The sequence below is a fragment of the Canis lupus genome, chromosome 37 (genome assembly GCF_003254725.2).
Source record: "Canis lupus dingo isolate Sandy chromosome 37, ASM325472v2, whole genome shotgun sequence".
Classification (NCBI taxonomy): Eukaryota; Metazoa; Chordata; class Mammalia; order Carnivora; family Canidae; genus Canis; species Canis lupus.
The window spans coordinates 2184626-2210785 of record NC_064279.1 but is presented as its reverse complement, the minus strand read 5'-3'; the positions used below and the strand labels follow the sequence as shown (position 1 = coordinate 2210785).

At 40.5% G+C, this 26160-nt stretch overlaps 1 protein-coding gene across 6 annotated transcripts in view; it reads right to left on the bottom strand.

Annotated features, from left to right (window-relative positions):
* Nucleotides 1-26160, bottom strand: part of MYO1B (myosin IB) — a 175829-nt gene that overhangs the window by 59805 nt on the left and 89864 nt on the right. For all 6 annotated transcript variants that reach the window (XM_035710833.2, XM_049106459.1, XM_049106461.1 and 3 more), the window contains 3 exons: nt 17883-17987; nt 13983-14029; nt 8747-8810 (listed from right to left, as the gene is read on the bottom strand). In XM_035710833.2, the coding sequence (XP_035566726.1) occupies nt 8747-8810; nt 13983-14029; nt 17883-17987 (216 nt within the window). The remainder of the gene's footprint in view (nt 1-8746; nt 8811-13982; nt 14030-17882; nt 17988-26160) is intronic.

Below are 26160 nucleotides of genomic sequence, written 5' to 3'. Positions count from 1 at the left end.
CCCCACCATGCCACTGCCACCTGACTATTAGCAGAACCAGGATGTCACTCAGGGGCTTTCCTACTTTTGACTCATCACCAGCTAGTCAACGGCACGTACATGTGCCCGTGCACAGCAGAGGCCAACCTCCCCCAAGTACAAGACATAAAAGAAGTAAAACGTGCATGTTTGCATCCACTGGAGAAGGAAGTCTTTCAATTGGCAAAGGAATAGTAAGATAAGAAGTAGTTGGGGGGAAAAATCACATTACTTTAGAACATAACAGATGAAAGATGAGATAGTATGATCAGATTTATTTTATGTAGAGTCTCCCTTCCTGAAAAATAGAACAGTCCAAGTCCAAGGCTTAAGGAATAATCAGCTTGGTCTCACTTTTGCCAAGAAGACCAGTGATGATGGAAGCCCCAGGATGCACAACACTGACCGACCCCCAGAGATCCTGTGTTCCTCTCCAGTTGCTCAAAGATAGATATTATGAAGAAAGTATTTATGGGCATTTTAGGCTTTTCTAATCAATTTACGCCCTTGTATCGCTGCTTTTAGCAATAATGATGGACCTACAATCTTTTTTTTTTAATATACAAAAACATTTTATCTTTAAAATTTTTTTATATTTAAATTCAATTAATTGACATATAACATAATATTAGTTTCAGAGATAGTGGTCAGTGATTGATCAGTCTCCTACAATACCCAGTGCTCACTGCATCACGTGGATGGGTGTGCAATCTAGGTAACCAGTGAGTTAGTGAGCATACCCAAAGGTAGTCTCTGTGGAAAATGGACTATGAGCTTAAGTCTGCTCATGGATTAGGGCATACATTCTAAAGTCAACCCTCCACTTTTTCTGGAAACATACAATAAAACCCTCAAAGCTGATAATCAGGAAGTTTCACTAATGGGGCGAAGGTCTTCTTACAAATTATTCCCTGCATGTGTGTATTACGGTGAACCAGAGCGCACGTAAGCGGGGGCATCACAAGGAGCTCCACCACCTGCAGGCCGCAGGCCTTGAGACATGTGAACCACCACCGGGTGTGCCATGACATTAAAATTGTTCCTTACCACCACCTCCACGGCGGCATTAGAAATTTTAAGAAATCACCTTCAAGTTTTACTCAAAAATCAGTATCCTGAAGTTATAAAATCAACACTAAAGACAGCTGGACCAGTTCCATGAGAAGCTCTGAAAAGGTGTCAGGTGTCTGCACATGAAACATTACATTAGCTGGGGCTTTAAAACACCAGGAAAACTTAGCTTATTATCTACCTAATGGACTATGGATTTAATTAATTAATTAATTTATTTATTTTATTTGGATCTCTTTATATACTTATACCACCTATGTATTTTCACAACAGATTCCTAACACAAATTTAATGTTTACCTAATAATAAAAATTCACTCATGTATGTACATATCTGAATCTAAAACTCCATACTCAACCCTGAAATAAAATTAATGGAATACAGCCCATAGGATCATATCATTAGATATGCTATCCTAATTAATTTAGATATGTTTAACATCTGACTTCTTCTGTATTTGCATATAATCTTGTTTCCTCATAAACATATAGTCTTTTTTCATGGTAGACATGTTTTTGTAATACAAAAGCCACCAAGAGTAAAATCGAGACGAAGGAAAGCATCGACTTTTATGCGAAGCCATCCATTACAGAGTAACAGAATTACTACTTGAAATTTGTTTTATTGCTATGGATACTTAACAACCAGTGGGGTGGATTATTTCTATCTTCTGAATATTGAAGTGCTCTGAATACTGAAGTGCAAAGAAAGCCCAGCCTTGCATTATAAACTAGATAATGTATTGTCTTGGTTTTTGGTGAATTTTGATCTTAAAGACGACAGGTTAAAAACAGATGAATTTCTGATTGATGAATTTACTGATGACTATTCACTAGCTGTTGAGAACTGACTCATGTACGGTAGTCTCCAATTCAACTTCAATATATATGTATTTTCAGAAAACAAAGCAGTGCAGAGTTTCCTTTAGGAAGTATTCTAATAGGCAGTTCTGCTCCCTTTTTTTTTTTTTTAAAGATTTTATTTATTTATTCATGAGAGACACAGAGAGAGAGAGAGAGGCAGAGACACAGGCAGAGGGAGAAGCAGGCTCTGTGCAGGGAGCCTGATGTGGGACTTGATCTGGGAACTCCAAGATCACACCCTGGGCCGAAGGCAGGAGCTAAACCGCTGAGCCATCCAGGGATCCCAGCTCTGCTCCTAATCAGCAACTTGTCATCCATACTATCAAAGATACGATATAAAAGGAAAAACAAAGCTATAAATCTCAAACCATTTAAACGAGTGAAACTATATTCCATATCCTACAGATGGCATGGATGTGCCATATATATATGAACATGCCATGAGACAGCACGTAAGTGTGAGCCAACTGTACCATAAATTCAAAAGAAATATAGAATAGGAAGTCAGAGATTTGCTCCATCCCCCATCTTCCCTGTGAGTGGGGTGGTTGTTTCCTCCTGCTCTGCAGATTCCTTGTGGGAAGATCTCCTTAGATTAACCGCAGCCTCTCTCAGCCCCTTAGTCACTCTTCACAGGGGTAAGAGGAAGCACAACTCTGAGGGGAGGTTACAGAGGGCAAGGAGCATGCATCTGCAGCTCAGGCCTCTAGTTCCCCACGCTGCATTCACATTCAGCTCGACTCGCCAGCACTAAGACGACCGGGGGCAACCAATGCACACAAGGAGAGGCGAGAGGCTGCTTACAGCTGTCAATGCCTGCCTCACTGCCAAGGGGCCAGAGGACTACCTGCACACCTGCTTGGGCGAGAAACCAAAAGCCACTTTCTTCAACCTTGGCATCTAACAGCAATGAAGCTGCTTCCTCTCCAGCTTGATTCCTGTGCCTATTTCTCATGATTCCAAACTGGGTGGGGGAAGGTAGATCATTAGACCTCTGAATCAGTTAGTTTTTCCTGTGTAACAAATTGTCCCAAAACTTAACAGCTTAGAACATCATTTATTAGTTCCTGAGTCTGAGCATCAGCCTTGTAGTTCTGGTCTGAGCCAGCTCAGCTGATCTCTCTTGGGCTTGCCCATCGGCTTGGCAGTCTGCTGCAGCTGGCTGATCTAAAGGTGCCCTCACTCTTATGTCCGGTGGTTCGTTCCATATGGTCTCTCACCATCCAGCAGACCAGCCCAGGTTCATCCACATGGTGGTAATGAGAGCATTCCCAAGAAGAGCGTGAGGACAAGCTCCAATATGTAACCAATTTTCACGTCTCTGGTTGTGCCATGTTTACTAATTGTTCTTTTAACCAAAATAAATCTCATGCATTCATTTGGGGAATATAAAAAGTAGCGAAAGGCAATAAAGGGGAAAGGAGAAAAAAATGAGTGGGAAATATCAGAAAGGGAGACAGAACATGAAAGGCTCCTAACTCTGGGAAACGAACTAGGGGTGATGGAAGGGGAGGTGGGCGGGGGGTGGGGGTGAATGGGTGACGGGCACTGAGGGGGGCACTTGATGGGATGAGCACTGGGTGTTATTCTATATGTTGGCAAATTGAACACCGATAAAAAATAAATTTATTTAAAAAAATAAAAATAAAAAAATAACAACAACAACAAACAAAATAAATCTCATGGCCAAACTCTGAGTCATTGAGAGAGAGAACTACCCAACAGTATAGATACAAGGTGAGAATTATTGTGATCCTTTCTTTTTTAAAAAATTTTATTTATTTATTTGAGAAAGAGTGGGAGAGAGAGAGAGTACGAGCAGGGTGAGGGATAGAAGGAGAGACAGACTCCCCACTGAGCAGGGAGTGCGATGTGGGGCTTGATCCTGGGACTCCAAGATCATGAACTGACCCAAAAGCATATGCTTAATCGACTGAGCCACCCAGCAGCCCCTCTTGTGACCATTTCTGAAAACAGTCTATCAGATTGAGGCTGCTTACAACAAAATGATCACAAATTATTTGACATTCTTCCCATTGAGAGATGGAATCTACATGCCCCACCCCTGACTCTGGGCAAGCGTGTGCCAACTTTGACTTAATAGAATACAGCAGAAGTGACACCGTCTGATCTCCCAAGCTCCTGGAGGCTTCCTCTTGGTTCTCTGTTAGGAGGCTTCCTCTTAGAACACTCTCTCTCAGAACCTAGCCATCTGGGAGAAACCCTAACCACACGAGGCCACATGTAGGTGGCTTTAGTCAATAGTCTCAACACACACCTCAATCACCCTAATCCAGGAGCCTGATAAGTGACATATGATTAAGCTTCCAGAAGACTCCAGCTTCTATTCATGCAAGTCACCCCCAACCATACGTCTTCCCTACTGAAGCCCCATACACCACGGAGACAAGCCAACCCTACAGTGCCCCATCTGAATTCTTGACTCACAGTGTCCAACAGCATATAAGAGGGCCACTGTTTTACTCTACTAAGTTCGGGTGGTTTATTAACAATAAGTGGACCACACACTAATTAATTTCAACATTTGCTCTCCTTCATAATTCACAAGATATTATTTCTTTCAAGCTAAAAAGGGAAGGCAGAGACAGATGAAGTTTGAACATCAATAATTTTGTTGCCTTTCTGGAATTTAGAAAAAGCATTTAAAAATGATTAGCATAGAATGTTCAGATATATAAATATATATATATAAATATATATATATAAAATAACAAAGTCATGTGGATGTACTGCATCAACTATAGTTAATAATACTGTGCTGCACATATTTGAAAGTTGCTAAGGAGTAGACCTTAAAAGTTCTCATTACAAGAAAAAAAAAGCGCTTCTATAACTATGTATGGTTAACAGATGTTAACTAGACTTACTGTGCTGATCATTTGGCAATATATACAAATATGAAATCGCGATGTTGTACGGCTGAAACTCACATAATGTTGTATATCAATTACACCTCAATAAAAAGTTGTTTTAAATATTCGGATAAAATTATCCCATAAAGCAGGAATTCTATTTCTCAACAAATTTTTCCATGTCAGAGCTGTGTCACTTTTTATTCATTGTGTACTTGTATAGTTATTAATTGATTCAAGAAATATGTTTCAAAAAAATTTAAAAAAAAGAAATATGTTTCAGGTGTCAGACACTATTTTTGTTGCTATCATTCAGCAATGAACCTACAAACTAAACGTCCATCCTTTATGGACATATATTTGGCTACCAGATAGAGACCGTAAGCACGTAAGTACATAATAATGGAAAAAAGCAAACATTTAATTCAGTGTTTACTGGGTGCCAGGCACTGTTACAAGCACATAGATGTCAAACAAATATTTATACCTTTTCGTAACCTGTAAGATCAGTACCATGATTATCTCATTTCAAAGGTGAAAAAAATGGAGGCACAGAAAAATAAGTAACTAGCTGTCTTATTGTTTACACATTAGAAAACACATGAGAAGAGTTGCCTAAGTAGCCTCATAGGCATGCCCCAAATAATGAAGCAGAGAAAGGTAGGGCCTGCCTATATATAACCAATTCCATCCTCATCTCAGCATTTACTGAGCACCTACTGTGTGTCAGGTATTACACTAGCTCTCGATACACTACTGTGAACAGGAAAGCCATATACCTTCTTGCTTATGCTATCAGGACAGGTACATATGCACAGCATATCTGTCTCTGTGCCATTCTTTTAGGAGATAAGTTCCTAGAGGTTTGCACCATATTTCCTCCACAGTGAAAACTACCAAGTGCCACAGCTATAAGAAAAGTACCCACAACAGGTTTCCAAAAGCTTCTAGTTCATAACACTAGGCCTACAATCCTCAAATACAAACAAGCACTTCCTGTGAGGCTTATAGGCCTTAACAAAACAGCAAAAATATCATCTCACAGAAGCCAAGGTGTGCCAGATGTGCCTCCCGTAGTATCTCCTCTACTGAGCCACGCGTGCACTTCTTTTCCTGCAATACCCCTACCTAGTGATACTAACCTCAGAGGCACCTGGTTTTCAGGTGAGTTCAAGACTGGTTTTTGAGTACATCTCTTGCAGAAAGAGAGTAAGTCACTGGGCTCTCTCTTCCACGCCCTGGGAACCCAGCTGGCTTGAGTCATTGTGTGATTTCTTCCAGGCAATCAGTACAAGCGACAATGCCCTACACTGTTACTACATGGCTGCTGGAAATCGAGGCAGAGTAGTTTCCACAAAACAGCAAATCCTTTTTTTCTTTTCTGGACTCCCAGAAGCTAACTTGTGGCAGCCTGGAGAGAACCAAAATGGGTTTGCCCATTGCTTTACACCCCTGAAGCCAGCAGGCAGCAGCTCCCACTGACCACCTATGAGTCAGTCCAGTATCTACACGGTGAAATTTCCTGCTCTTACCGCGAACATATTCCTTTCCTTTCCAGAGCAAAGGGTACTCTAAAATACAGGGTGTTCCCACTACCACAAATTTCCATATAATTTCATTGTGGGAACAAATGGTAACGAACACCACATGAAATCCATTCATGATGATATATTAATCTTAACTGGAAAAGAACTGAGTGTCTAATATTTATTCTCCATGGATACTGCAAGAATTAGTTAGGGGGCAGGAAGACATTTCTGTTTGGAACTTCAACCTCAAAATGTAAAACCTAGGTTATTTTCTAATGCTTACAATAAAGTAATCCTTAAATATTTTCCTAGAGTCCTTAAAAGAAATTTTATTCAAAAAAAAAAAAAAAAAAAAATTTTATTCAATCATCCCACAATGTTTAGATGTATTACCCCCATTTTAAAAATAGTGTATTCATAATGAGAGTTAATCCGTCTTATAAAAAGTGCTAATAACTTATGAATATCTTTCAGAATAAAAGTTAATCCTTCCTTAAAACAGTGGTCTTCAAACTGAGGCCGATCTTCTCCCTCACAGCTATCATTAGCTGCCACACATCATGCAAGGAGCTTGGCACCGTAGTCATCAGTGCTTCTGGTTATATCTCACGTGGTTTGCAGAGTTTCTTTTGCTTCCATATTTGACACATAACGTAAGTACCACTATCCCAGCCAATTTCATTTCATAGTAAAACTCTCTCTTCAAATGTTTCTCTAACAATTAGATTTTTTTAGAAATACGGTCAATCCCCATGCATGGCACACAAAAATGGAAACTAAAGTGGAAAATTAAACTATTTAAAAACTACAGAATAGCAGAAACGGGGAGAATCATAAAATTCATCCAGTTCAATTCCATTGTTTCAAAGATGAGGAAACTCTAGCCCTACGTTTCCTTATGAATTGTGTCTTAAAAACTTAAAAAAAAAATCAGCTGTATACTTTCCTCAAATCACTTAGAATGCTGATTTCCAAATGGTGGCCCTCTGGCTCTGGAGCCCATCAGCAAAGATCTCAGGGGCCCCCGGGGCTCGAGGGGTTCTAAATATTCCTCATCAACCAGGTCAGATCTTGTTTTCTCTATTTCCTATTTGGGGTTCAGCATAAAATTTCATTTGAAGAAGGAATGCCACTGTTACAAGTCTAATGAGTGTTGCTTTGATTCTTGAGTCAACTTATTACTATTTTTCTAGTGGAAACTTAGATTTTTTTCAATCCCAGTAGCACCACTGGGTGGTGAGGAGGCCAGTGGCGATGGGAGGTTCAGTGGTGTGGCCTCAAAATCACAGGAGGATCCAAGAGGATAACCAGGCTGTGACTCCAGGAGGAAGTACACAAACCCTAGGTTGTCATCTTCGATCTTCCAAACAAATCAACTACAGTATCAACATGAGCAGAAACGTCAGCTGTGCGTGCTGCGGGCCCAAAGTATTTTTGAAGGGCTATATTTACAAATACTGACCATCATGCCCACTTTAGAAAGCCCTGGACCTGGGGCTTTAAGCAGACTCACCTGACATTGTTCATTTTTTCACCTTTGACAAGATTTCATTCACTTCCATAATCACTGATCATGATTAAAGGAGGCTAAGAAATCTGTATTTCTACCTACCAGGTTGATCACATTTCAATTATGTAAATACACAAAGACAAGCAAAATTTCCCACAATAAAATGTGAAGTACAAGTCCAATAAATAAATAAATAAATGAATAAATAAATAAATAAAATTTAAAAAAAAGTCCACTCACTTTATTAAATGTTACCCAAAAAGTTACTAAAAATCTTATTAAACTAAAATCAATTATTCATATATTTTATTTATTTCACATTTTATTTTGAATCATAAAATAATTTTGTTAGTGAAAATAACCCCTGGAGGATCCTTTATTGATGAACTGACTTAAAGTCCTAGAGAATACAAAATACAGTTGGAATAATTCTTATTAGTTTAGCAAAATTTTAAAGATTTGCAAAGTAAAGACTTATAAGTTCTCTAAAAAAGATTTAGGAGGGATGCCTGGGTTGCTCAGTTGGTTACGCATCCGACTCTTGATTTCGGTTCAGGTCACGACCTCAGGGTCACGAGATCGATCCCACATTGGGCTCTGTGCTAAGTGTGGAGACTGCTTGGGATTCTCTCTTTCTCCCCTTCCCCCTATGCACACACATGTTCTCTCTCTGTCTCTCTCTCTCTCGAAAAAAAAAAAAAAAAAAAGATTTAGGAATTATAAAATAATCTGAAATCAGAGTCTAACACATAGTCTGCAACACACTAAGGAAAAGAAATTGTAGTCTTATGTCTATCTCTTAAAGACTCGTGTATCTATAATATTCTAATATATGTCTTGCTATTCTGAACTTCTGTAAAAGGATCCGAGGAAAATACTCACAGTTACTTATCACTCCTCCCAGCGGATCGCCTTTAAAATCAAATTCGATATCCATGTATTTGCCCTGCCAAAGAAAGACTTGGTGAGTTTTCAAGTTTACCTCAAAATATTCTATCAACGTGTCTTCTTAGAGAACAGCATGCTGAGCCCTTTACATATTTGCTTAAATGTAATTAATACACAATTCATGTACCCATGAGGCAAAACAATACGCCTCCATAAATAATTCATACTAAATACCACATTAGCTCAAAGTTAACATATCATGTTGCTAATTTAAGAATAGATCTTCTTACCCAGCATGTGACTTTTTCATTTCAGATGGGTTTCAAAGGTCTGAAGTGTGTGTGTATTTAAGAATAAAAACTGGGAAAAAGTAACTGTTCCTTGTATACGCACTAGTTGGGAATATAAATTATTTCATTTTTATAAGCAAAACGTGTTTTAAGCCATGGCTAGAAACTCCAAGTATATTGGACAGTGGATGAAATGGGACACATAAAGTTGTTTTTATATCTACTCAAACCAAATGCATGACCAATCAAAGACTGATCTTTATTACTCTCTTTGGCTTTTGATCTAGATTATACATATATATATATATATGTATGTATATCTCCCAGGTTCCTATTACATTTTATAGATGGTATCTTAAACACACAGAGACACACATGGAGTTTCATACTGTGATTTTTGAAGAACTGGTCTATAAGTGTCTAGTTAAAGAGTAACAAGCCTAACAGAATAACCCTGACAGCTGGTTTTTGTTTGGAAAAGGGTGTGTTGGTCTAGTAAGTGGTCTTTGCTTTTGTTTCATGTTCTATTTTAGTAATAGTCACATAGATGGCTTCTAAATAATTCACCCCAAGAATGACTACCTTAAATCCTTCTATTTTCAAAATAATGCTAGGGGCTCAGAAACATGATCACACACACTCAGTCAACAATGCGATCTGTGACTTTGTATTAGCTTACACATGCTCCCTCGCCTTTGCTTTCTTCCTTGTCAAGGGCCATCTGTCCCTTTTAAGTTTTCTCTTATTCATTAAGCAAATGTCTATCAAGCATTTCCTAGATACTAACTGTAGGCACAAAGGAAACTAGGGCAGTTCCTGCCCTCAGGGAACTTACAGCCTGAGAATTGAGACAGGCAGACAGGACACTACTGTTTATGGAGATAGATCCTACAGGAGGTCGGGGCGCTATGCACGAAAACAGGCAACAAAGACTGGGGTCTGCCCTAGCTTAACTGAGAAGTGTCAGGGCTAAGTCAGGCAGCGAGGAGGCGAGAGAGCAGGAAGGAGCAACCATAAGAACAGGCGTCCATGAGGCTGGTGAGGTGACAGCAAGAGCAGAGCAGCTGCAAAGGAGGCAAGAAAGAGATGCTCCGCAGGACAGTCAGAGGCTGACCATAGGAAAGGAGATGATTTTGGTGGAAGATGGTTCCTGGACACAGCAAGTGGCCAGATCAAGAGCACCAGGTGGAGGGACGAGTGAAAGGCGGGAGTTGAGAACTGCCCAGTGTGATGGGAGGGTGTCTATACAGATCTGGGGATGGTGAGGCACCACAGCTGAGGACCTGGAGGAGGAGGAGGACAAGGACGAGGATGAAGACGACAGGGATTTCCATGAAGTAAGCAAAGTATCATCAATTGAGAGGAACAGATGGGGGTTTGAAGACTACACTAAACCCCGTGTGGAGTGGAAAAGGCAGCTGACCAGGAATAAGCTAACTGCACTGAGAACACAGACCATCTTGGAAAGGCATTGGTCCCATGAGCTTGTGATGAGTCAGTCTACTCAGAGAAAACCAAGGCCTGCCCACTGCCAAGGAAAGAAAGTCCACCCCCCTGGACCTGATACTCCAAGCCCTCTAGCTGGGGGCCCGACCCCTCTTTCCCCACCTTCCCATGGCTCCTCTCACAGACCCTCTCATCCAGCCACAACCTCGGATGAAAGCAGGTCCACTCGGTCTCTCTCCTCGACTTCCCTACGGGGCACTGCTGGCTCTTCCCGCTTTCTACTCAGTGGGGGTACATTTCAATCTTGGGGCCCCCACTCAGAACAGTGCCCTGCCCCCAGACTCCACCAGCTTCTCTATTCGGAACTTCCATAAAACTGTCTTGGGAACTTAATCATGAGGAACTTACTGTTTTATATGCTGTGTTATAATTACTTTTAGACACGTCCATTTTTTCCGACTAGTCTATAGGTATTCATTCGGGACACCTGGATGGCTCAGCTGGTTAAGCATCTGCCTTAGGCTCAGGTCATGATCCGGGGGTCCTGGGATCAAGCCCCACGTTGGGTTCCCTGCTCAGCGGGGAGGCTGCTTCTCCCCTTCCTCCCTGCTCATGCTCTCTCTCTCAGTGTCTCTGTTTCTCCTCAAATAAAAACATAAAATCTTAAAAAAAAAAAAAACTATTCATTCATCAATGTTTTCTGAGTATCTACTATGACATCAGGCACTGTTGTGGTACTAGGGCCAAACATGGTGGACAAGAAGGCTGAGCTACTGGCTCCCATGGCTCCCACCCTCTAAGGTCCATGACCAGAGAGAAACAGAGAAAGTGCACACAATAATTCCAGAGACTAATGAATGCCCGAAAAATAAAAGCACAATGAAGTCAGAGTCTAGAAAAGGCATCATGAAGTGACATCTGAATTGAGACCTAAATGATATAAGGCAAAGTCCATCCAGAGATCTGGACCCAGAGCACATCATGCAGAAGGACCAGCAACTGCAAAGATCTAAGGCAAGAAGGTGCTCAGCACTCCTGCCCGTCACAAAGGCCAAGGCTGGGCAAGCAAGGGCGGGGTGCAGCAGGCCCCAGCTCATGCATGCAGGCATGGAAGGCTCCCAGAGGAGCCTGTACTGCACTCCAGGTGCAAGGAGGAGTCACGGAGGGCTTTCAGCAGAGCAGTGATCAGACTTAAATTTGTAAAGATCACTCTGGATGCCAGTAGGAAAATGTCTATCAGCTGCAAGAGGAGATGCAGGGAGACCTATGCTTAACTATTTAAAAAAAACAAAAACAAAAACAAAACAAAACAAAAAAAAAAAAAAAACAGAGGTTTCAAACAAATGAATACATTGTACAGGGTTTGGCTGTGTGTGTGGTTTTTTTGTTTGTTTGTTTGTTTGCTTTGTTTTGTTTTGTTTTTTAATTCTTACTGAATGAAAGGTTTGGTAATAGGGTTTTCCTGACCCTATGCATCCTCCCCTACAGTGCCTAGCTTGGTTCTCCCCATTATAGCAGATGCTCAACTATTACTCCTCCTCCTTCCCCCTGGTGGACAACAGTGACTTCCAAAGACTTAAAATGTGTCTTTTCAAAAACAGCGGAGGTCACTTTCTTAATAGAAGTTCAATACATCATACCAGAGGTACTTGGGGGGTGGGAATACTATGGGGCACCTCCATGAGAACACTGGTCTAGTAAGTCAGCTGCACTGAGCATTCATAACGACCCCACTGCACACTCTACCACGTTTCTCAGTGAAGAGATCAAGAAGTTCATCAAACACAGTCAAAGGAAATGCAATTTCCCCAGAGTACAAATGTTTAATGCATAACTCACTGTTACGTGTGTGTGTGTGTATAATGACTTTAAATATAGCAGAGTCCTATCAAAATATAATGTGGATTTGAGTATATTACTGCTCAAGGCTCAGACTACAAAGCAGGGAAGTTACTAAAAACTGGACATGAAAAAAAAAACTGGACATGAAATGATTTAGTCTATAATCAAGTATTAATCTCACAGCCTAATACCCATGTTATAACAGGATTTCTCTGAAGTTACTTATTAAACTAAATCACCTGCCAAGCCTTTCACTAGATTCCAGACATCACAAAGTAGTAATGACTCTTGAGGTGATATGGTTTTCTGCATTTTTATAGTCTACAGACTAAATATATTTAGCAACTTTTTTAAAAGAGTTATGTGTATAATTTGCAAACAGCAAAAAAAGGAAAATCTCCATAAAGGAGCTTGATCTCTTGGAATTACTTCTATCTGCCCACACTTTGCTTCTAAGTCTATTTATATAATGAGATTAGCCATGTTACCACAACAGGAAAAGACATGGCTCGAACCAGCTATAACCACGTAAGGGGCTAATCCAATGGAAAAAATTCACAGCCTGGAATTAGGCACCTCAGCCTTCCACTTTCAAGCTACCAAAACTACCTCTACCTGAGGTCACTGTCTTGCCTTAAGCACTGGATAACTCTAACAAGAAAAAAAGCAAAAGAAAAAGAGACTAAAAGAAGTGGGGAAAATGGGCCGGAAGGATCTCTGGCAGAGAGGCATAAAAATCATCCAAAAGGGTCCCATGCACTTGATGGGATGAGCACTGGGTGATATGCTATATGATGGCAAATTGAACTCCAATTTAAAAAAAAAAAAAAGGGTCCCATGTAACATATATGAAAAGAGGGCTTATAAGGTAAATGACTTTTTATTATAAAATGTGTAAGACTGGTTAAACTATAGAAAAAAGGGGACAATTTCAAAATGTCACCATCACATTCGACGGACCCCACCCTCCCCCCCGCTGCCACAGGGCAACGTCTGTGTCTCCATAGAGACCAAAAGAGGGACAGCGGGTGCTCAGCTGGAAAGACCCCAGTGGGCTGCCGTGCACAGTGTACGCTGGGGAGGGCTGGTCAGGCGGGTGTGTATTGCTGCACTTAGCATTTTCCAACTCAACCAAACTCAAAACATCAATTAGCTGCAGTTTTTACCCTCCAGTCCTCTTCTCCACCTCCTGCCAGAAGTTATCAAATAGGATGTCTTTACCTCTATAAAGCTTCAGCGTACCCTTCCATCCTTCCCCGCCCCACTGAATAAAGGACAAAAGCTGTGGAGTGCACAAACCTGACACTCCGTTTATCCTTCCTTGTACTTAATCTGATTCTTAATTGTGATTTTTAAATACCAAAACTCCGATAAGGAAAGAGTTCTTCTAAAGAGCCTCATCTAAATTGCCCATGGAAGTCTATGATAGATGACAAGAAAGTATGAAAGAAAATGCTGTCACTCCAAAAAGAATTAAAAAGAAAAATCCCAGAAAGCAAAAAATAGTCCTCAGAGAACTTTCAGTGTCTGAACAGCAATGGTGTTCTTATTTTTCAAATGTGTATATTAAGAAATACTAAACATCTACTGGTTGTTTAAACATACATGAGCTAAATATTAGTGTTAACACTTATGCTTATACAAATACTTACAAATCTAGAAGAGTTGTCATTCCTTACAGTCTTGGCATTTCCAAAAGCTAGTAAGAAAGAAACAGATGCATGGGTGAAATTGACAGAAAAATAATTTCAAGCAGAAATTTAAAGCAAACGGAATATTTGACAGCTATAAATCCTAGAAAATACAACTGGTAGCAATGACATTTCTGACCAAACTTCCCTAGAAACATACTGAACACAAGTCTTAAGAAGTTGCTAAAACTTCCATGTCTTATTATAAGCTCACAGAAAAAAGGAGTCATTCCTATGATTCATGGAATTTTTTCCAAATATTACTATAAACGTAATCTTGTCTAATTAAATACCTTTTACTGTTTCAGTTGAGTGGACAGATAGCAAGCAAGGCTTGTATTCTCCTCCACCATTATCATCAGTTATTTCAGAGATAACTGCTTAATATCACCAAAGGCTTTGTAGAACTCGATGAGGTTTCCAGATAGAAAAAGGCACAAGAAACTTTATTTAACTAATTTTAAAATAAAGCTACTGAAATGTGATCACGTACATAACTGTGAAATAATAGAAAGAATAAGAGATTTGGAAACTAATATCATTTCCAATAGGGCTAAAAATACTACATAGTTTCGTGAGTTCATATCCATCAGACCTAAGTGAAACTTTCCAGGAAGAAAGAAAACCAAATTGGCCCATAAGGCACAATCCAAGTTTATTCCAAACTTAGCTGCCGTGAGAAGCCGAATCTCCCACAGGATCCCTTTTAAGAAAATGAGGCCACACAAGACCCACAGGTTGATGCCACCCCAGGCACAGAATGCTCCTGATCAATACAGGTGGTTCACAGTGTCATAAAGAAAAGGGTTGGTTTCACCAAGCTTGTACGCACAGTAGGGGGCAAATTACTCTGGGCCAAGGTAATAGAGAATTAAGTTGAATCAAAATATAAGGCATATAAGCAGAGGGATCCCCGTTTGATGCTTTGGAAGAAGCCCAGCAATGTACCTCAAACCTCAATGTGCAAACTAGTCACCTAAGGATCTTGTTAAATGGGTCTGGAGATGGTCACAAAATCCTGCATTTCTCCCGGTACTCCCCACCCCATCCACCCCTGTTACCAGGATCCCTGGGCCCCCACTGCAGCTAATAAGGACTGAAGAGCATGCAGTGATGGGGCAACCAGAAAAATGAATCTTTAGGATTAAGAGGCCAGGCATCAAATCCATGGAAGCCTCCAAAACTTCATTAAATTAAACAGAGGGAAGATTAGAGTAACAAAAGCCCAAATGATTACCAAGGGCTAAAAGCTGATCCTAAGTCTGAAAGCAGTCACGTGATCAAGGCATGCCCATGTGTTTCAGTTGAGGTTCACTGGGGATACTCAGTAGCCAAACCCGATGTGTTACATTTCGTGTTAGCTGGCCTTTGTATGTTTTTGATTTTTAAAAAAATAGTTGGTTCCTGCTCAGTTATGTCAAAACTTACAAAGTCAACACAGGGAAAGCTCTTCCTATCAGCAGCTAAGCTTGGGAGGGGTATAGTGTGGTAGGTCCCTGAGGCCAAATTTTCTTTAGTGAAAAATCAGCTGAGATGCTCTGCTGAGTGGGGAAACCCGCACACAGGAAATATCAAAAAAGGATGCTTACATCATTATCCATGTCCACCACCAGCTAAAAGGCTTTAATAAATGCAGCCCTGAAAGTGCTGAGTGTTGCCCCCTGGTCATGAAGACCATGACGTTTCTCATGTTTTCACAGGCCAGTCTTTCTGGTGGGCATGAACATGTAGGGGTGGCAAGTTAACTAACTCGCACAGCCCCAAAGTCCAGCTCGGGATGCTGATGCATAAAGGACAGTTTATTGTGGCTTGAAGGTCAAGGGCAAGTGAAGGAATTGCTTCAAAAAAACTTTATTCAGGGCGCCATTTGCATGCCATAAACCATCTTTTCATCAAACAAATCTGAGTTGCACACACAGCTCTAAACACTAAAGTCTTTTATTGTGAGCCACAGAATCAAAGACAAGTGCTTCATTATAGAACACTTGAGACACATTCCTCCATTGTTTTTTTAAGTTCATTGTTCTAAATGTTCATTTACAGTGGCAGTTCCAGTTAAAAAGTAAAGCATTCCCATAAAAAATAATACATGCCCACAGCAGACATTTCTCCCATTTCCTGCACTGGGGCCTCATTCCAAATACCATCAAATAAAGGGCCAGATTCTCATCACAGATGCAAGCTATAGCATTCCACACTGCTTCTCCTTTAGTTCACAGCATTCTTAAAATAAGCATATGCAGAAATACACATACAGCACCGGACTTAAAAGCAAATGACAAAGTAAACAAAAAGTCAAATACTTCATAAAATGAAGATACAGCACTTTCTGCAATGGCTTCTTTAGTCATTAAGGTACCAAAGGGGAGAAGAGATCGTATCAATGGAATAGATGTTTCAGCCTTTGCTTTTCACAGGTTAAATAAAGTATTTTCAGTAGTCCTGTCTCACTAGCTGGGGATGAAGAGGCATGGTGTCTCTTTGTAATAAAGTGGGAGGGGCTAGGTCTAGGTAACAAAGGCAACAGGCAGGGTTCCCTCCCTCCACACTTGGGGGCATCCTACTCACCCCAAAGCACCTCTGCTTTAATCCACATTAAATCTTGACCCTCCAAGACTTTGAACACAGAGAACAAAGTCTAGAACAAAGAACTCTGATCAGGGCTGGTTTTGACCCTTCCCCACCAGCGGACATTTGGCAATGTCCAGAGACATTTTCAATGCTAACAACTAGGGGAAGGGGTACCTCTGGCACTGAGTGGGTAGAGGCCAATGACACAGCTAAACATCTTACAATGAGTACGCTGGACGGCACTCCATAGCAGAGATTTATCCAGTCCAAGATGAGGTTGAGAAACCCTACTCTATCCCGACAACTGTATTAAGCAACAATAAAGACATTCTTACAATATAAAGCAACATTAAGGGCTTGCCATCAGTAGGGAAAGACTGATTTGCTGTTTCCAAAGCAAAGAATGGTTTATATCTATGGCATTAGGGGGATTCACCTCTGGCTTCTTCTGATGGCAGTAGGGACTACATGTTATGTGCCCCCCACCAATGTTTATGTTGAAGTCCTAACCCCTATGTGACTGTATTCGGAAGTGGGGCTTTTGAGAAGTAATCAGGGTTTGATGAAGTGATGAGCCAACCCTGCCCTTGACCACCACACACAAAGAAGAGGTCTGTGATCACACAGCATGATGATGACCACCTGCAAGCAAGAGGCCTATCTTGCCAGCACTTTCGTCTTGGACTTTTGAACCTCCAGAAGTGTAAGAAAATTAATTTCTGTGGTTTAAGCCACCCAGACTCTGGTGTTTTGTTATGGCAGCCCGAGCTAACTCACACAGATGGCCAACCATAGGATCTAAATTCTAGAGTCAGGATTAGGCTTTCTGTGACCCTGAAAAACATAGTCCTTTAGGTGTTTCTCTGGCACCGCCCGTCTGACAACAGAAATAAGCAGCCACAGGTGTTACCCTGAATGATAAAATAGCACTGCACACATGCTTTTTTTTTTTTTTCCACCAAGTTTTTCCTAGCCCTCAAATCAAATGCAAATATCAGCTGATCATTTTTAGGCAAAACTGAAGTGATTCAAATAAAAATTGAAAGGGAAAAAAATGAATGTAAGTGGGAGCTCCTTTTAGATGAGTAAACTGTTTCCTCCTTTAAGTACCTGAAGCCAAGAGTTCTTAAGACACAGCTCATTTGCTCAGCAGATCTGGGCCTGAATCTCTTACTTCCTCTTCTCCCTCGGCCCTCGGCCCACCTCCCAGCCCACGTGGTCCCTGAAGGGCTCTGCAAACTCGGTCTACTTTACGAGTCACACTGACCCAATGTACACAGAAAATCCTACCTTCCAGGACTGGGTTGGATTGCAAAAGCTGTTCTTTGACTTGGTTCACTTCTGCTCCTTTTCCACAAACAGCTGCTACATAGGACATAACAAGCTTGCTGGCCTCTGTGGATGAAAACAAATTGTATCAATAAATTAGTAGAGATCGGTAAAAACATTTTGGAGGAAGGAAATTGGTGTAGAGGATCCATTAATAATACCTTCAAATACCTTTATAGCTGGGAATAAATAATGTTTCAGAAATCTTTTAAAATATGTGTGCTTTCCACCAGTCAGAATGACTAAAATTAATAACACAGGAAATGACAGACGTTGGCGAGGATGCGGAGAAAGGGGAACCCTCTTGCACTGTTGGTGGGAATGCAAACTGGTGCAGCCACTCTGGAAAACAGTGTGGAGGTCCCTCAAGAAGTTAAAAATAGAAGTACTCTACGAACCAGCGACTGCACTTTTAGGTATTTCCCAAAGGATACAAAAATACTGATTTGAAGGGATTTAGGCCCCTCGATGTTTATGGCATCATTATCAACAACAGCCAAATTATGGAAAGAGCCCAAGTGTTCATTGACTGATGAATGGATAAAGATGTGGCATATACATATATATATATATGCCACATATATATATATGGTCCTCTATATATTCAGGGTAATACATCAGGGTGACACTTGTATATATATACATACACACGTATAATATATATATATAAAATAATGAACATATATACATAATAATGAATATGTAATGTGTATTTATATTTATATATATATATGGTGGCTGATTACTCAGCCACCAAAAAGAATGAAATCTTGCCATTTGCAATGACATGGATGGAGCTAGAATATATTATTATGTAAGCGAAGTAAGTCAGTCAGAGAAAAATAAATATTGTATGATTCACCTGTATGTGGAATCTAAGAAATAAAACAATCATGGGGGGAAAAAAGAGAGGAAAACCAAGAAACAGATTTTTAACTGTAAAGAACAAACGGATGGTTACCAGAAGGCCGGGAGGTGGGGAGATGGGTTAAATGGGTGTTGGGGATTAAGGAGTGTACCCTGGTTGTGATGAGCACCAAGTGCTGTATCTAAGTGTTGAATCACTAAATTCTACATCTAAAACTAGTATTACATTGTGTGTTAACTAACTGGAATTTAAATAAAAACTTAAAAAAAGGTAAACATTTAAAAATATATATTTATGCTTTCTATTCAATGACATGTCATTAACTCAGATATAATAGGAACTGTGCTTAAAGGTCATCATCACCAGGATGAAAAAAAAATGCTAAATAATATAGCCAACAATATGTCAGGAGAACAATCTTCTTAAAATAATCATTTAAACATAACTATGATATTATATAGATAATTCAAGCCAAAAATAATTTGGTAATCTGGGTAGCTTTACAAAGATATTTTTAAAGTTTAAAAGAACTGTCCTCAAAAATATTGTCTAAATCAAACTGGTTTGCTCACAACTAGACTAAATTAATTACTCTCAAACTTAATTTAAACCACTAAGCAGTTAACAAAGACTTGGTAACAAGAAAGCTAGCTTCTTCGGGGCAGAGTTGTTTTCACTGGCTTTACTAGCAACTCTGAAAGGTAAGTTGCTAAAAGAAGCCAGCTTCTTGAGGATACCCAGAATTCTTAGCTCAAAAGTCGACAAGATTTGGTCTTAGTGGCTTTATCCTTTGGTGTCATTCAGCCCATGTCCCCCCTCAGCATCTGCCTCCCAGAAGCTGATCTTTCTAATACTGCCTTCCGAGGAATATTAATAGATGTTCAGGGAAAATGAGGTCCAAAGTCAAACGAATTAAAAAAAAAAAAGTCAAACGAATTAGACAAAGTGAAATAGGTTTCTTTTAAAAAGGCTTCTTGGAGGATCACACGCATGGTGGAATTCTAGAAAAGGCTCTAGAAATGCTACACTTGGGACACCTGGGTGATTCAGTGGTTGAGCATCTGCCTTTGGCTCAGGTCATGATCCCCGGGTCCTGGAATCAAGTCCGGCATCAGGCTCCCTGCTTCTCTCTCTGCCTCTCTAAGTCTCTCATGAATAATTAGAATTAAAAAAAAAAAAAAAGAAAAAAAAGAAACAAACAAACAAATGCTACATTTCCCAGACTGGTGTACCATGGAATCTGTTTCTCACTGAGCTGCCCTGGTTCTGCTTTTCCATAACCAGGGCAGGGCTCAACTCTTAATTGTCAGCAGAATTGAACACACACCTTCATTTGGGCAGTTGAGGCAAGGAGACTCATGCCCCAAATCCTGCTTTCCCTGGAGCCTGTGTACTGGTGTCACAGCCCGAGAACAGGGAGCCCCCGTCCAGTCCGAGTGACAGTGCCTCTGCTCACGGGTGTACGGGAGCAAATCTCCACCCTGCCATTTCTCGTACAGAGACCCACAGGTGGCCTCCTGTTCCACTGCTCACCATGAAGAAGTACCAAATAGGCAACTGGAATGCCTTGCAGCTCACCGCCTGACACCTGCTTTAGGGCTTTGGAGAACCCCCACGAGCACTGACTACCAGAGCCACTGAGCAACACGAATCTACATCAGGTCACATAAAGTCCTCAAGGCCTGAGGTCTGAGCAAACAGGGTACAGGCCAAGTACACAATCTCATGGAGCCCCGAGAAGTGAGGAGGGCGGCTGGGTACTACTGCAATGGTTGCAGGGAAGTCTTCCTCCAGTCTGCTTCCTGGGTAATGAAGGTGGGCCCCCGTAGATCCTCCGGTGGTCTGTGATGGCTGATTCTGGTTGTCTCCTTTTAGGGACTGTAACTGAGAGATGCCAATCTTTTCGCCTCTGGGACTCCCTTCTCCCGAAAGCCACCGTCCTTTCACACGCCTGCCGGTGTGTCAAGTTTCCGAACTACATTTCCCACTGTTCTCAGGGTTTCAGTGTCTAAAAGCTGGTGAATCATGTCTGTATGGACAAAGAGCTTATATGCTCCCACATGTCATTTGACTTCTTGGTGCCACGATTTCCTCTATCCCTCAGTCTGAACTGGAACTCTTCTTCTGGTTGCTTCAGGATACTTTCTTCTAGGCTCTCTGGCTTTCAAGTTCAGGTGACGCTACCTGCTGAGTAAATTCCTAACATCCTGTGCCATCTGGTCTTCAACTCTGGGCTGCCTCTCCTGAATTGCCCATGCATCCTGACTCTGCAGTCTGGCCTTGAAGCACCTCACCTGTAGGCCTGCTTTCTCATCATCCCACTCTCTCATTGGTACCTTTGCTCAGCATCCTCCCCTCCACCGGCATGTATGTTATTACATCCTTGACAGGAATTTCTGGCCCATCTTTCCACCCATTATACTCTTAGAAGACTAAAAGCATTGATAGGCACAATAATGGTCTCGGAGAGTGGCAAATCCAACAGACACACATATAAACATATGTATTTTATTTTTATTTTTTTTTAAACATATGTATTTTAGATGAAAAGGTCAGTCTCCTTTCAGGTAAGCTGACAATAAATATTAGAAGTCCAAGCCAGGCTGTTTTGCTTATTCTAGTGATTATGGACCTCAGTGTAGCCAAATCTCAAACTTCAGACACATGACCACACTGGATTCTCTGGAATCTTGTTTCTGGTTCAGTATGGACTCTTAGGGACAAAATGCTGGGGGTGGGTTTACAGGCAAGAATCAACCAAGAATCAAAATTCTCTGGTTGCTGTTGGAATTGACTTGGCATCTCAGAGACTTATAATGGCCAGCATGAAACACAATCACATTTTCTCAGAGCCACATCTGTTAAATAAATGGTACTAGGAATAGATCTTTTGGAATTTGGATTGGACTTACATTATCTGGCTATTAAACTGCATATAAACCCACAGAATCTACTGAGATAGAAACATGAGTGAACTTAATTGAACTTAGGAAAAATTTTTATTAACTTTAAAATTTACTGAAGTAATTCAAACATAATTTCTAAATACAGTTCAAGGATACATATTCTTAAGTTAGTAAAAAGTTTGTACATTCAATTTTTCACTATCTTCAGGAAATCTAATACTGCGCTCATTTTAATTATTCATTTTTGGAAGCCAGGGTTAACAGTAGTTTTTTTGGGACACCTGGGTGGCTCCCAGTGGTTGAGCGTCTGCCTTCAGCTCAGGGTGTGACCCCAGGGTCCTGGGATCGAGTCTCGCATCAGGTTCCCTGCAGGGAGCCTGCTTCTCCGTCTGCCTGTGTCTCTGCCCCTCTCTGTGTCTCTCATGAATAAATAAATAAAATCTTTAAAAAAAAGAGTAGTTTTCTTTAAACAGCCTCATTATCTAAAAGAGCCAAGTCCTATAATTTTTTCCCTGACATAATTCATGATTTTAACTTAAGCAGTTCATGAGATGCTCACTACTTTAGAGAAATAAGTAGAACAGTAAGGATAAGTTGCAAGATGCAACATAGTTTAGAAGACTGTTCTCATAATATTTCACCATGCTGGAAACAGGAAATAATAGTTATCTCATGAAGCTTTCTGCTTCATTTCCTCTTGGCCCTTCTTGCTAAAGTTCAAATAAATTTGTATCTTTAGTCAAGTATTTGGATATTTATCCAAATAAAAACTTTATATAACAACCTCTATGAATGAAATATATTTCTAAGAATCAAGAACTATCATCTTCAACATTACGAAGTCTAGTTTTTGAATTATGTTGACTGTAATAGAAAGTAACTAAACATGATCTTGGCAATCACAGCATAAAATTGGAAGCATTTTCCAAAACAACACTCCTGAACAGACTGTGGATACTTTAATCCTGTAAACATATTCTCAATGACGATGTCTTTCATGTACATTGTAAAAATAGAAAATGATTCTATTTGAGACAAAAAGGTATGTTCTTCACGTGTATTCAAAATTCTGAGAAGCACAGCTAAAACGTAACGGCATTTGCTTAGAATCAATTCTTAGTTCATCATTTTCTCTTACTCATAGGAGCATCTATGTAAATTTATGAACAAATATATATATTTGTTCAATATTATATATGTATATAAACATATATATATATATGTTTGAATCCAAGTTGAATTCTAAAATTCATCAACAGTCAAAGAAACAAAATATTAAGTCTTCAAGGCAAAAGCCTCTTCTTGCAAGAAAATGACAGAACATCTAGGGTTTTACAGATACTCTGGACTAACGGGCAAATGGCCGATAACAAAATACTTCTAAGTCAGAGTATCTAGACCAGAATTTATTTCGACAAAGAATGGGAAAGGGGTTACAGAAGTTAGTCTATGATCCTAGGCATTTTAAATTCCTGATAAAAAAAGGAGAATTAGGTTAACTCTGTATTCTCTGGTACCTTGTAAAGGATTGTGAACAATATATATGTTATTATGCAATTATTACTTAATCATGTAATTACATAGTAATATTTTTTATGAGAGAAAACTCTGTGAAGTGGCAGTAGGTGAATGAGAAAGGAAAAAACAAACATTCCAACGAAAGACACTTGAGCTCACCAGGACAAGAGGATGGGGGGCTCTTGCTGCTGCGATAGAAAACCTGTGCATGTTAACTGAGTGGGCTCCCATGGATTCGATCACGGTATCGGGGGGAAAACCCCCAAACAGATGAATGTAAGCAAGGCTTATTCGAGTTCTCTTCACAGAAGACCTCATCAATCTATGGAGGAGTTAAGAGGTACCCACGAATGCACACATGGTACATGCCCACCACCCACACGGAGACGTGGGGAGTCCAGGGGCGACTGGGGTTCGGAAGCAAAGGTCTTAATGAGCAAGGCAGGCGGCATGACCCCTTTAGCAGAAGGCCGGGAGAGGCCCTAGAAACTGATGTAACCGTCAAATTAGACACCAAATAATTTATAATGTTTCGTGTCGGGATCCTCTTCTTAGACCCACAGATTTACTTCGATGTCTTTGAAAAAATGTAGTTCGAACGGTTCCCTCATGCTCGGCCTCCCTGCCCTCATCAGGGCTTGAATGATTCTCCGCAAACCATTTGTATTCACAGTAGCGAGTTCTGAGTTCACTGCCTAGAAACACTTGGGCACTTTTATGAGGCATGATGAATTTTTTATTTAGCACAGAAGTAATGAATTAAATAGGACCCAGAAGGACTCAAAGAGTTCCCGCCTGTCCCTGAGCGCCCACATTATATAATCACGCAGCATAAGAAGATCTCCAAGGCTTAGGGCCAATAACATCATCATCTGCCAACGGGGTTTACGACCTAGTTAAATTAATTACTTCTTGTAAAATAAGCCCTCTGATACTGCAGAGTAGTTCTGTATAAGCCATCAAGTAAAGATTCTTACCGAAAACAGACACTGTGTAGAAAGTATACAGTATACAGCACATTCTGGGCCCTCGATAAATGTTAGTTCTCTTCTTCTTTCATTTAATTACTAACAAAAATTTTTAAGGACTAGGTGTCCTCAAAAACAATTTTAGTGGCCAAGATAATGTGACATCTCAAAAGCGGCGTGGCACCCCTCTTCCTCACAGAACTGACCAAACCCCCCTCTCCAAATTCCCCATACTACCATGCTGCAATCTCTGTATTATCTGCCATCATTTCATTTTCCCGTAAGTAATTTCCACGAAATTACTTACGCAAATCAATATGTAAATTCTATGCTGTGCTCAAATGGATAGTCTCATGACAATTAAAATCATAATAAAATCTGAGGCAATTTTTGTATCACTGTTTTCAAAATGAAAGGAAAGTAGACAAAGATGGAATAATAAGTGAAGCACTAAATGTCCCTGTGGATGGAGAAGTAGGAGATGCTGTTAGGATCTATAAATGAAAAGGAAGAGCTTATTAGCAGTTACCAAAGAGTATAATTGAGGGCAGCCCGGGTGGCTCAGCGGTTTAGCGCCACCTTCAGCCCAGGGTGTGATCCTGGAGACCCAGGATCAAGTCCCACATCAGGCTTCTGCATGGAGCCTGCTTCTCCCTCTGCCTGTGTCTCTGCCTCTCTGTGTGTGTGTGTGTCTCGAATGCATAAATAAATAAATAAAAATCTTTAAAAAAATAAAAAAGAGTATAATTGAGTGAATATTGAAAAACAGCAGCTCTCAGGACTAGGGTCCACCTCCCAGCACTAGGCGGTTTAATGATAATGGACAGACAAAGAATCACAAGATCCAGGAATCACTGTAGCTCGAAAATAAGACAAATGCATTGAATGACCCGTAGGCAGTGCTATTGAAAGTCTGATCCAAAACCCAGCACTGCTCACAGTTGGTAGGTCCATGGACTATTGCCCGTCTACACAGGAGAATAGGCTTCCTTAAGTTTTCATAGCACTTTGGTCATTTATTTAGTCTTTTTAACTAAAAACAATTAGAGATTGGATTTTCTATGTCTTCTTTTATTTTTCTGATATCAGCCAGGAACAAATGTGGGGAAGAGAGCCTGATGTTTCATGGTGGAAGGTTTTGAGAAGCACTGCTCTAGAAGGGCTGTGGTACCCTCCCCTCCTTCTTCAGCTTCCCGTCTGAAGCAGCACCTGGACTTGTGCACTGTCAACAGAATGGCCCTACTGGAGGAGGGAAGAAGCAGCAGCTGTCTGTTCTTATGACAGAGCCTAACGGAATCCTAGGAAGGACTAAATCCAGGGAGGATGATAGGGAAAAAAGGATTCCAAGTGGTGAGTAGGATACTGAAACCCAAAGGACAAGTTATTATGTAACAAAACATCAAAAGATGAGAAAACTACAGACAAGAAGAATGAAGTCCATCCCACTAGATTTCTACCAGGGAAATGAGATGTTTTTGTTTTTTTCAGGAAAGAATGAAGACCAACCCCTCTGAAACCAACAACCTCCACTTAGCTTTTCAATAAGGAAGATGCATGAGGCCACCAGGAGATGGAATCTCACTGCAGGAGGGAGCAGTGCAGTTTACAGCTCTCTGAGAAGGAGGCAGTCAAGCACTGACATAGCTAATTAGTGGATGTGTTTTCTTCTTGGAATCTATGTTCCAGAGAAGATGAAGACTTGGCCAATACCAATGAAGCCCGTGACCACAACCCACTTCTGATGACTCAAGAACAAAGTGATACAATCGGGCCCTCAAAAAAATGTATCTTTAGTCATGGTGAAGAATAAGTAGAAACCTAAAAAAATTAATAGCCTTAGGAATATTTTCATCTCTTCCTCCCTCACAATTAAAAGAAAGATGTGAAGTGAATAGGCTTGTAGGTAACAGTAAAAAGGACCGGGGTATAGGTGGCATGAGACACACCAATACAGAGGCCTCCTGTCAAGGGACATAGTT